At 35.4% G+C, this 12,578-nt stretch overlaps 1 protein-coding gene across 1 annotated transcript in view; it reads right to left on the reverse strand.

The window, feature by feature from the left end:
- LOC134255088 (dynein axonemal heavy chain 12-like) overlaps positions 1 to 12,578 on the reverse strand; it is a 39,811-nt gene that overhangs the window by 15,650 nt on the left and 11,583 nt on the right. The window contains exons 18-38 of the mRNA XM_062737601.1: positions 12,321 to 12,515; positions 11,633 to 12,037; positions 10,854 to 11,130; positions 10,246 to 10,571; positions 9,835 to 9,927; positions 9,299 to 9,691; positions 8,796 to 9,025; positions 8,125 to 8,536; positions 7,692 to 7,877; positions 7,294 to 7,419; positions 6,999 to 7,187; positions 6,675 to 6,820; positions 5,882 to 6,187; positions 5,346 to 5,538; positions 4,862 to 5,067; positions 4,579 to 4,653; positions 4,131 to 4,221; positions 2,615 to 2,793; positions 2,188 to 2,380; positions 714 to 875; positions 213 to 407 (exon numbers count right to left, since the gene is read on the reverse strand). Of these exons, the coding sequence (XP_062593585.1) occupies positions 213 to 407; positions 714 to 875; positions 2,188 to 2,380; positions 2,615 to 2,793; positions 4,131 to 4,221; positions 4,579 to 4,653; positions 4,862 to 5,067; positions 5,346 to 5,538; positions 5,882 to 6,187; positions 6,675 to 6,820; positions 6,999 to 7,187; positions 7,294 to 7,419; positions 7,692 to 7,877; positions 8,125 to 8,536; positions 8,796 to 9,025; positions 9,299 to 9,691; positions 9,835 to 9,927; positions 10,246 to 10,571; positions 10,854 to 11,130; positions 11,633 to 12,037; positions 12,321 to 12,515 (4,578 nt within the window). The remainder of the gene's footprint in view (positions 1 to 212; positions 408 to 713; positions 876 to 2,187; positions 2,381 to 2,614; positions 2,794 to 4,130; positions 4,222 to 4,578; positions 4,654 to 4,861; positions 5,068 to 5,345; positions 5,539 to 5,881; positions 6,188 to 6,674; positions 6,821 to 6,998; positions 7,188 to 7,293; positions 7,420 to 7,691; positions 7,878 to 8,124; positions 8,537 to 8,795; positions 9,026 to 9,298; positions 9,692 to 9,834; positions 9,928 to 10,245; positions 10,572 to 10,853; positions 11,131 to 11,632; positions 12,038 to 12,320; positions 12,516 to 12,578) is intronic.

Raw genomic sequence — 12,578 nt, forward strand, 5'->3', positions numbered from 1 at the left:
AAAAATAGCCATGTTCATTAACTGATGTAATTAACATCCTTCAGAGTTTATTTACCATACTTAGTAAGATTGATTCAGTAGGATTACTTATAACATATTTACTAATTTACATAAACATATTTAGATCGAATGAATTTGCTTTCATGAAGAGGTTAGTTGTCCAGGTGTGACGTTAAGATGAAGGAGGAATTCAGTTTAAGAACAGTACAAACCTGGAACCAGTCAATGGTGCAGCAGTTAATGAGGGCGGGGAACTGTCTTAGTCTGTTTCTGAAGGCATCTCCAATAGGACTGAAGGCAATGATGATATGTAGGTTCTCACGACAACGGTTTACAAAGAAGGCAAACAATGCCAAGGGACTGAAGTCAGCCATCTTGTCTCCAGCCTGGGCATGTGGTCTTACAGCCTTAAATATAGAAAATGGCACGTTAGTATATTCAATTTGATAATATAATATATACTCTATCACACTTTAAAGTCTTCATGTCAAGAACTCTGAACATCATTTTTGTAGAATGAATTATCCTACTTTGTATCTCACATAGATTAGAATTTCAATTTATTTACAAAAGTTTCTCCCAATTCTTTTTTAAAAATTTTATTCTTATACCAAGTACATATAAAAAGAAAATAAAAGAAAAATTGTCTTGACATTTTTAAAAATTTTACTTTGTCAATTTACCCTCCTCTTTTTAAAGTGTACGCAACTCACCTCCATGATTTCTGCTTTCTCGTCAGCAGCAAACAGATTGGGGACTTCTCCTGTGTTCAATAAGTTATCAATATCCTCCAAGAAGGACTCCTCCTTAATCTGAGTGTCTGTGATCAGGAACACAGTTGTCTTTCCCTGGGCTCCACAGCTTGTCAATACAGACTACAAAACAAAGAGGGATTACTTTAATTTTCTAGTTAACAGAGAAAATAACAACCTCCCCCCCCCCCCCCCCCCCCCCCCCCCCCCAAACACACACAAATATAAAACTCACATCAAATTACCATTTAAAAATTTTTAAAAAATGAAGAAAATTATATATACGAGGGTTGTTAGAAAAGTTCGCGGACACATTGAATTACGGAAAATCTGTTGTGTACTGTGAAGTATGACCTATGTCTGAATTAATTCCTACATTTTGTTTATTAGTATGTAAAAAATCAGGTCCATTTACTAAAATCTTGAAAATTTACAACGATTTTTACTATGAGGTCATAGGATTCACGGAACAATCCCTAGACGTAAGGCGACGTGACAACAAGATTTCAATCCGTTATGCTTTGTCGCAGTACTTTCCTTTTCTCGGATTTTTCTTATCTTTTTTCTACTTTAAAATTGAATATCTATATCAAGACATGTTACCTTTCTACCATAATGTCTTTTGTACTAATTCGGATTGTATTGATTCGGATATTTTTGAGATCTGTAAAAACGTCTATGCAGTCAATTGATCAGGTACGAAAACTATGCAAAACCATACAGGCACAACGTCCATGCGATAAGAGGCTATAGAAGTATCGATTATCATTCAAAATTTTAATCCTTCCATTTATATGAAATTACAACCATTTGAAAACTTTTGTCCTCTGTGTGCGTAGGAAATTCCCGGCAGCATCTTGAAAGTTTTAATCTCTTTTTAGACATTTTACTACACACATAATTTTTACGTATAGTGCAGTGCTCCATGACGCTCAATGACGTTCCGATTTTTGGCTGTGTTTTTACGTGTTGATCATTTATAAATGGCTATAAAACAGTCATATACCCTCCAATTTAATTCAAAATTTCTCCAGGTGACGTTTTATGTATACTTTAGCGATAGGTAAAATATCATAAATCTCTGCGCGCTGCAATTGTGCAATTTTTAATTTTAATAAAGATTCTTTGTAATGTAAACGTGCCAAAATGGAGCATGCTCCGTGAAGCAAGATTTATCAAATTTAAAAAGCCGTATATTTTTCAATGATCATCGGAGAGCACCAAATTTTTGTATATTTATTGGAAAATATGTTAAGATTTTATCTGGAAAGTTTGACCGTTTTCGTGGAAATAGCGCGCTCACAATAGAACTTGTCTGCGAACTTTTCTAACACCCCTCGTATTCTCTTCTTTCTTTCCTACTTTGTGAGAAAAAGCAGTCTTTACAGAAGCATTCGCCAACTGTGTACCGTGTATTTTATTAGTAAATTGTTACCTTAATGTCCTCTCTCCATTCTACTTTGCCATAATTTTTAGAGATTTCTGGCTGGAACAGATTGTATCCAGCCATAGCAGTAGCCAGCCTGGTCAGAGATTGACGTCCGCTACCACCCACTCCCACCAGTAAAGCATTGCCTCCTGGGATACGTAAAACTCGACAAATTCGGGACAAGTGTTCAAGCACATATCTAGGAAAAAGTAGTATTCAGACAATAAAATATTACTAAACATACACACTATCGCATTGTAATATGTATATGTAACTATATCATATCTTAATGGGGTCAATTTTTTAAAATCTTAAACTTTTCAATGTTACATTCAATGTTCATATTTTAACCCAAATATTTGTAATTGAATTTAGATTATATAATGTATATTCACAATTAAGATTGTGAAAGACAGATCTGAGCTAGACATACCTAAATATAACAAGATTCATCCTGTTTTTATGTGTATTATTGTATTCCTCTAGACACTGTTCTACAATTTTGTACATTTCATCCAGAGACGTGACCTCAAGGTACACCCTCTCATCTGCCTCCGCGTCAGGGTTCATGTAATCCCCAAACATCAAAGATCTTAGATCCTCCTCACGAACCTACAAGTACAGGTATTGTACAGTATAGTTGATATCAAAACCTCTTATTCAACAATATTGTACAAGAAAATTATCCCATTTACCGGTAATTTAGTTCTATAAATTAAAACTGGATCCTTGGTGATATGTCAAACTCAGATTTCTAATAATAAAATCACTTTACTCTAAACACTCTTCTAACTTATGCCAATATTAAAGGCCAGTATCTGTTTTCAATCTAACATACGTTGAAAAATAGAATACAACAAATTTCACTAGTCTAAGAGTACAAATTTAAAGAAGTCTATTAATGATTGGGAAATATCTGGGTTTAAACATTTGCATGTGTCAACAGAGAATTATAGAAGCATAATCTATTAATCAAAGCTCTGGTTTTTGTGAAATTTCTATCTTTTCTAAGACATTATAACAAGATTCTATCTATTGGCATGATTGGTAACTAAACATGTTAACACTCAGTCTGGTTCAAAATACATTATGTACATATCCTGCCACTCTACCAGTGATGGAGTATAGATTAGATCACAGATTTACTACTAGTTTAGAATCTAGCTGAATGATAAATCTCTGATTGTCTATGTCACTAGATACTAATTATATACCGGTAGCTAATTTCTGATCTACATCTGAATAAATTTCAAAATTTCTTGTTTATTTATAAGCAAGCTCTCATTAAGTATATCTACTGAAGCTCTCACTCTAGTCTATACAGATAGAGAACAGCCATTGTCTTACCTTTGGCTAATTAATAGCAATCAAAATAAGTTAAAAATAAGAAATCTTTTCATTTGGATAGGGGTTTTAAAAAAAAATGATAGTTAATGATTATAGAAAAGAATCCTTTTTTAGCAACTTTGCAATGAAAATTTTCTATCAAAATTTTAAACCAACTGCGAGAAATCAAAGCAGTTTATAAAATTTAGATCCAAAAAGGCTTGATCGCGAAAATTTAATAGATTTTATATCAAGTTAATGATTTTATATCAAGTTTGAAATTAATTAATCTATTGGTCATCTTCCTTTTAAGCCAGAGCACTTGAAAATTTATATTATAAAGATTATATACTTGTCATTCTGGCAATGAGAAATGACAAAAACTCACCTTTACACCCTAAATGATAAAAAAAATTAATATCATAATGTTAAAAAGAAAATAATCAAGATAAATATTTATAATAGGCATTTAATACTTTCAATCTATAATCAGAATACATTAATCCAAAGTCTTCTTTACATAAACCTGGAACATGTACCAACACCAAAAGACTGATGAAACAATATAATAACTAACATCAGTTTTCAAGTTAATTTGTTCCTCTTTATTAAACCATTGTTACCTTGCCCTCGCCTGTGCCATCTCCTGCCAAGTGTTCAAAGATGACATCAAAACTCTCCTTGAAGTATTCCTTACATACACTGCCTGTGCTCCTAAAATTCACAAAGTCATCAAATTTAAAATTAATACAGTATTTTTAATCATTTATTGTCAAAATGCATGTAAATAAATTTAAAAAATCAGTGAATATAGTAAACTTTGCCCATGCAAATTACAAAAAAAAAAATTTAAATATATATTTTTTTCTTAAATGCCTCTTCAGTTCACATTTATGCATGCATTTTCTTTTATTCTTTCATGTTTTAGTTTAATTGAATTAACTAACATCTAGATTTGTTAAATACTTGAGCAATAAAGCAAAAGAGGGGATAAAAATCCCAAGTTTAGAGTACATATACAGATGATTCTTAGTTTTGAATAATCTGGAAAACTCCATAACAAATACAAACTTAAATAGCCAGGCTCTATCAGCATCATCTGTCAGACGATCATAGAACACTCTCATCACTTCATGTACCCACAATCTGAAAAATTTTTAAGACATATAGTCATTGCCTCATAGCTCCAATCTAAATCATTCAAAGTTTGTCAATTAACACATGCAATGTATTCTCTTAATTTTTATGCTTGTGAATGCATATAGATTAGGGAGTTGATTTTTTTTTTTTCAAACATATGTTGACTTGTGTAAACAAACTTTAAGGTATTACTAAATAAAAGCGGATTCCTTACCTAATCATAGTTCTCTTGCTTTCCACCTCATTTTTCTTTATTAAACAGATTCCAAGAATGACTCTGGAGAAATCTCGCAAGTTAAAGACATAGTGGGATTTAGCTGGTGTCGGCAATAGGTTAGCTATAGCCTGCTTATACATGTCATTGGTGGCTGCTACAATCTGGTTACCCAAGGCATAATACTCCGTAGAAAATTCTCCTTGCTGTAAAAAAGATATTAATAATTAATGAGAATCTGAGAAAAACTGAAACGTTTAGACAATTGCACAAAATGACTGTATTGAGCTTTGTTCACTTCAATCTTCTTTAAAATGGAAACTTGTCAAAATAACTTTAGAATAAATGTTTTCTAATGAGTAAAATATTTTCATTCTTTGAACCAGCAGTTGCTTGAAATTTTTTGAATCATGATCCAGAGAGATAATAATTTCTTCATAAGGATTTCATTTAACAGTTGTAAATATCATAATCTAACACTAACCCTTAAGTAGGTAGTCAAAAGAATAGAGAAAATCTTAATCATGGTTTCTTCACTGAATGGATTTATTCCGACGATATTATAATGACGTAAGAATCGTGCGGTGACATCGTTCCTGCCACCACCTGGTGGTCCCATGGCCGCCAAGAACAGGACGTCTTGTAGTGTTATCTTGCTGGTATCTTTCAAGTCATACCTAAAACAAACATACACTTCTTTATAAAAACTATCAAACCTTCATCATAAAAACATTCACTATACCTCTTATTTTTAGGCTTAATTAATGCATGTAATTAAAAGTAACCAATCTTTTCATAAACATTCATAATTAGAAAAATTTGGAAGTGGCTTGAAATCATCTTTAAACTTAACACTACTTTCTAGACTTTTGAGCATTGTATTTTAAGAATTCCAAGTCAATAAGAAATTTTCATTAAGTGCAGGATGCATTTTTTACACATGTACATTCAATACATTCCTGTCCCGTTGTGAGATTAGTATTATTACTTTTTAATTAATAAGGCAGCTGTATAACATACCAGTATCCGTGATCAATATACTGCCTCAGTAGCTCTATAGGGGGCTGGGCTCCATAAACCTCCTTCTGGGGCATGTTGAGATCATCAACAAAGATGATAGCCTTCTTCCCCATCTGTGGTCCGAACACCCCCTTCCTCCTCTTGTCCAGACGTGACATGATGATGTTCTGGGTCTGGTTAGCACTCGTCTGGGCGGAGAAATTGACGAAGGCTGGGAGATATCTGTCCTTCTCTAGGTGGTTCATTAGTTTGTCCTGGACGTACACACTCTTACCAGTACCAGTAGGGCCCACAAACAGGATGGGTCTGAAATACATTGGAACTTTTTTGTATCATATACACGTTTTGAAAATTTTGTACTGAATATATTTAGTGCATATTAAGTTTTTAATAAGAACTGAATAAAATTTTATAGCACTACATAAAACTTTTCTGAGTATTTCATACAGAATATAATGTAAATATAAGGATCAGGTATATGCTTTATGTCCTCAAAAACTATTTCATTTGGCTCAGCCTCTTAATACATATAATATCCACTGACAGATATTAAATGATTCTGAGGTTTTTCTCTATGTTTAAGGAGGCTGGGGGGTCAACAATTTAACCATAAAGTAACCACCAGATTTAACTTATTTTTTTAGATAGATCCCACATTCATTTGAAAAAAATCATAAATTTTAGTTTTAAATTTTGATCATTTTCTATATCTTTATATGGAGCTCTCCTTTTAAAGGAGATAGAAATAGTCTGAAAATGGCTGCCACCCCCCAGCCTCGTTAAGGAGACCCACCTGTCATGTTCAATACAGAGAGATAACAGATAGGTGTATCTGGCAGTGTCCATGGTGGGGACCAACATTTCTCGGATTTTCTTGGCTTTACTCTCCTGACCTTTAATGAGGTCATTCCAGTGGTGCCAGGTACCTCTGGCCTTAAACTGAAACAGAAAAAGAGCAATTTTTATTCATTGCTGTATAATTCTCTGTTACATGTACTTCTTTCACTCAATGAACGTCAAGTTTTTTGTGTCAATTCTATAACATTTTTGTAGCCCATAAAGTCTACAAAAAATTTAAAAATTTGGGGAGTTGGGGCATATTTTTCAATAGATTCACCTCAAAGAAGACATCATAACAGTTCATGGCCTCTGGCATGGGGACATCAAATTTGCCCACTGATTTAGGTACAGGGGCACTGTCAATTTTTCCACCCAGCAGTTCCTTGTAGAACGTGTCAAACTTCTGTCGGCCATCATTGTCTACAACAGCAGCAATGCTCCACGGGATGGAGAAAATCATGGCACTCTGAAACGAGGGGAAACCAAAATGTTCAATTTTTGTCAAATGAATGTTTATATTTGATGATTCTTGGACATTTATTCATAGAATTGCAATGTAAAATGAAAATTACCATGGTGTAGTTCTTGATGTGCTTATTTTCATTAGCATCCTCCTTGCTCAGTGTCTCAGACATCAACATGTCTATCATGTACATCAGAGATCGGACCTGATTGGCCTGTTTTGACCCTAGATACTCCTGCAAATTGATAGATGTTTCTCAATACATTGTTGAAAGCATGTTTTACTGTAAAATAACAGAATTGTCTTTGGTAACTCAGTACAAAGGGGTTTTTTTGTGTCTTAGCTTCTCTTATGGGATATTTTTGCATCCTTCTTCATCAGACTTTCACCTTCAAGTTCTTTTAAATGTACAGGGTACATAATTTCATAGTAAATTTAAAAAAAAAATTTTCTCTTGATTTCTTTATTATCAACTAAGAGGTTAAAAAATATGCATTAAAATCGTACTTTAGTATTTTTCCTGACAAAGTCTAGACAAGGATCGACCAGCCATTCAAACATGTCATGGACAACTTCACCAGACTCCCGCGCCATGATTTCTCCAAAGGCTTCAATCCAGGACTTGACTATTGGTCGCCAGCCCAGGGTAGTGGGCTCTAAGTACACCATACCACATCTACTCACTGTGGCTGGCTGATAGAGAGAGCAAAAGGAACTTTCCATCAAAATTTTGTATATATACATTGTATGGTTAATCCATTTGGAAAAGGAGAATTTATTCAAGCAATTTTGATTTTCAAAAATGCAGAATATATAGAATTAATATTCCACTTCAGGGACAAATGTATTTTAATCTCAATTTCAATCAAAAGTGTTCAGAATCCCCATTAAACATCTCTTTATATTAGAAAATGACCAAATTCCCAAGAGCTATGCTTACCGAGGCCTGAGCTAAATCCATTGTTTCAAAGATAAGACTCATGGGATTTGACATCTGTATAATTTCTCCACTCATCAGACACAGTTTCTTATTATCGTCCAACACTGTATTCATGTTTTCAATCCACAAGGCATCAATTGGTCCATCAAACACAACCCACTTTCTGTCTGGAGTGTCAGTAGAAGCAAATTCTCTGAATGTATTGGCCACTACACCGTCTGTCCACTCATGAGAAACGGGGTCAAACTGTCCGAACAGCTGACCCATGGTGATGGATTTGGGATTGATGATTCTGTATAAGACTTTCTCATAGTCTTCATCATGTCCCTCTTCATTCAGTAAGGTCATTCCCTCACACAGTGTTTCTATGACCATTGTCTTACAGCCAAATGGTTCACCCACCAACATGAAGCTGAAATGTTATAAAAAAGGATGTAAAGATTTAGGTACAAGATAAAATTGTGATCATGAATTTGCCTATGCAAGAATATTACATGCATATCTTCATGACTTCTAAAAAATGAAATGTTTCTTAACAATAAAATGAAAAAATTTGATCAGAAAAAAGCTCCTTAATGTTTCTGGCTCAGACTTGCAGAAAATATGGTGCAATGCATAGTTTTTTTCACAACAATTTTTTATTTTGAAAACACCAGGTTGCTCCCCCTTACCCGTGTCTGACTATCATCATTTCATAGGTCTGGATGAGTTTCTCTCGGAAGAAATCCACAAACTGTAGGTTTTTCTTGGCCGCTACTCTTGTCATGGCGTCTAAGAAGACCTTGTAGTCAGCCTCTGGAAGCTTGACCCCGGGGAACAGATCAGATGTGATACCATTAAACAGGGGAATGTCATGGGACAAGAACTTGGGAAGATTGACATCAATAATAGATCTCAGCAACTGAAACACAGAAAATATAGGTCATGGTCATATGGTTAACCTTGATGAATTTTGTCTATATATCAATATGTAAAGCAAGTAACATTCCAATAGGTTATTTCAAAATACAAAGAACATTGTTTACGAGAATAAGGTTTTTCTAAATATTGGTTGCATTTTTACATTTTTTGCAAATACTGGTTGCAATTTTAAATTAAAAGTTGCAATCAATTTTTCAGAAATAATTAAAAATATCAGTTTTAAATCATCCCTTCATCTTTTGTCTTATCTTACCAGAATATCCTCATCCTCGTCGGGGAACCTGAGTTTGAGATTTCCAGCAGCTGACAGGACAGCCTTTACAGCCCTCATTCCGTAATCATAGTGAAACTGTGAGGACAGCTGTTCAGAGCAGAGTCTGTACACAGTCACGATCTTAACAGAGAGGTTCCTGGCATTCTGGAAACCGAACGAGTACAGGGAAATCTCGGCAATCATAGCGTAGTCCGGAACCATCATAGCCACTGTCCGGAATAACACCTTCAGGTTGTCTGGAAGCTCCGAACGGCCGGCATAACCTGGATTCATGGTGATGCACACGTAACAGTTGGGATTCAGGGACAGCTCTGTGCCCTCAAAGATGAAGACATCGACCTTTGCTCTCACGGCACGGATGATGCACAAAATCTACAAGCAAGAAGGATTTATTTTCACAAAGTAATTTATAAAGTATATAGTAGGCCAGTTTCACTGACAATATAGTGACAGTCATATGTAATCATTTATTCTAAGAATATAATCAAAGTGGAAATATGCCAATAAATTATTACCTGCTGGGCAATGACAGACAAGACTTCCAGATCAATTCTGTTGAATTCATCAAAGCAAGCCCAGGCACCAGCTGAAGCCAGACCTTTAAAGAACTGAAATAAAAAAAAATCACAAGTCATTTGAGTTGTTATTTTTATCATGTTCAGCATATAAAGCTGCATAGTAAAAAACATTTGAGAGAAAAATCTCAACAGTACAAAGGGAGTTCTATTTTCCTGAGCAACATGCCGAAAATGTTTTATATTCAGCGCATACAATATTTAGTGGATATCAATTTTTTAACTTTCTTACTTGTGTGTGCAAGACATTTAGTGTTGTACATAAATAAGTGGAAGTTGTTTTTTTTTCGCCAAAGGCGCTAAAAAGAATACACAGCCAAATGTATAATGTTTACAGTACAAATGACTCACTTTTCCCATAGCCAGGTAATCCAAGCCATCAGAGCAGTTAAACACCACACACTGGACAGCCAAAGCCTTGGCCAGATCCTTAGTGGTCTCTGTCTTTCCAGTTCCTGCTGGCCCCTCAGGAGCCCCATTCAGATTCAAATGGAATGCACCAATCAGAGTCCTGTAACACCTGTCAGTCAGTGGAGTGATGACCAATCGGGGTGTGTTACCTAGGTATTCATAAGCATACTTTACTGTAGCATTGGTCATCCTGACTCTCATGTTTTCTTCCTCCCAGTAGTAGCGGAGCTGAGCCAACCAGGCAAAGTCATTTTCAGAGGAGACACCTGTAAATTCAAACAGTTCCCAATTTTAATCTCATACTTTGAGAATACACCAGGATTTTTATTATCAAACAGTATTTATTCACAATAGGTACATGTATATGGTATATGAGATTGGGTACATTTTTTTTGTAATGGCCCAAGTAAATATTATTTCAACATTAAAAGTATGTGAGAGCATATCTTATAGGAAAAATGGAAAATCCAAAATATTTTATGCATTGCCAAATGAATAATAAAGAAAAAATACAGTGTAGAAAAAAAGAATAGATTGCAATAACCTACCCTTCTCAGCCATCTGTAGCACTACATCTCTAGCGTGTACATCAATGACGACCAGGGCCCCCAGTGTGGTACGCGTCTGTTTGGAGAGTTTTCCTCGCACCAGGACCACAATATCTCCCAGCTGGGCCTGCAGTTTGTCCCAGTAATCCTTCAGTCCCCCCGGTCCCCCTCTGATGGCCTCGTGAACCTCCTGTGTCCAGTAGGCCTGAGACACACATAGGACCACCTGACCGGGCCAGTCTCGGACCCAGTCAATACGCGCCTCAATGGCGTACGCCTGAAAATATAAACAACTTTAATAAGAAGCACTTCTTCATTGGTATTCTGATTTTATCTAATTCAAATTTTGCATCTCTTTGACTCTCTTATGCTTCCAAGATACTGAAAACACAATGACCTACCTCGAATAACATTTCATTAAAAAATTCCTCATATTGTTACATTACAACAGAACATCTTGCATTTAACAACATGTAGTGCCTGTTTATCATTAAAATATAACTGTGTTTTGACGATGCATGCATGTATTTTGTAAGTGTAACTCACTGTCTACATTTCCCAGATACACAAAAAGAGGACAATCATAGATAAAATTGCTTCATTACAATATCTTATCAACAATCAGTATTCAATGTCAAATTTGTTAAATGAATTACACAACAGGAAATAAATATTAAAGTCATTCAAGTAGCACTTTACAATTGGTCAATTTACAAGTCATAAAATTTGGAAGAAAAAATCTACTTAGAGAGCAAGTCAACCTGCTACAGAACACCTACCTCCATGGAGTGTGCACACACATCCCTGACAGAAGCCAACATGACATCCTGTACTTGCAGCAGCCATTTCTCTACAGCCCCTCTGGCCTCCGAGGTCGATATTGTCTGTACCAACTTGATTTTCTCTCCTTCACTGCTAAACATAGCATGAATGTCCAGTTTACTATCAAATTCCAATTTGGCAATGCCTTCAAAGCACTTCTTCAAGTGCGGCTGCACTCTAAGTGGGTCTTTGGTTTCGGACAGAATTTCCAACATTTCATCGTTGGACAGGAAGAAAAATCGTGGGAAGAAGAGACGTTTCTTCTCTAAGTAGGCGTTCAGTCCCTTCATGATCTTATCCAGAAGACCATTGCTGTCTTGAAGTTTTTCCAACAGACCTGGCAGATTGGTTGCTACCAACACCTGGGAAATAGAAGAACATCGTTCCATAGCACATCTTCAAACTCAAGAAGAAACCTTTCATTTAGATTGCAACAGTGTCTTCTTTTTATTTTAAAGCAAAGGATTAGATATCAGGTGTAAAAGGCACTGGATTGAGGTTTTGGGACAAATTCTTTAAACCTTACAATTTCTTTTTGATCTTTAAATTTCAAAGTGCCATTTTTTTTTTCAAGCTGTCAATAGCTGTTTCTTAAGGAAAACATGGTACTGTTGTAGAAGTAATCTATATTATTGTTTGACCCACCTTGGGGTCTTTGGTGGTGTGCCTCATCACATCCTTCCAGTTTTTGTCCACGATCTGGAACAGTCGCCCCTCCTCTGGCATCTGCTGCATGATGTCCTCGGAGGAGAAGATGGGCTCCAGGTACAGCCACTGGGACTGCACCTTCAGCCACTCGTCAATCGTGTCCTGGATTCTCAGCAGCCTCTCCTCCCATTCCTAGAAAATAACATTCATATATCAGCTGATTGGCAAATCATTTTTTTTTTTTCAATTATGATG

The sequence above is a fragment of the Saccostrea cucullata genome, unplaced genomic scaffold (assembly GCF_032062105.1).
Source record: "Saccostrea cucullata isolate Sc308-1 unplaced genomic scaffold, CSIRO_AGI_Scuc_v1 ctg1036, whole genome shotgun sequence".
In the NCBI taxonomy this organism is placed as follows: domain Eukaryota; kingdom Metazoa; phylum Mollusca; class Bivalvia; order Ostreida; family Ostreidae; genus Saccostrea; species Saccostrea cuccullata.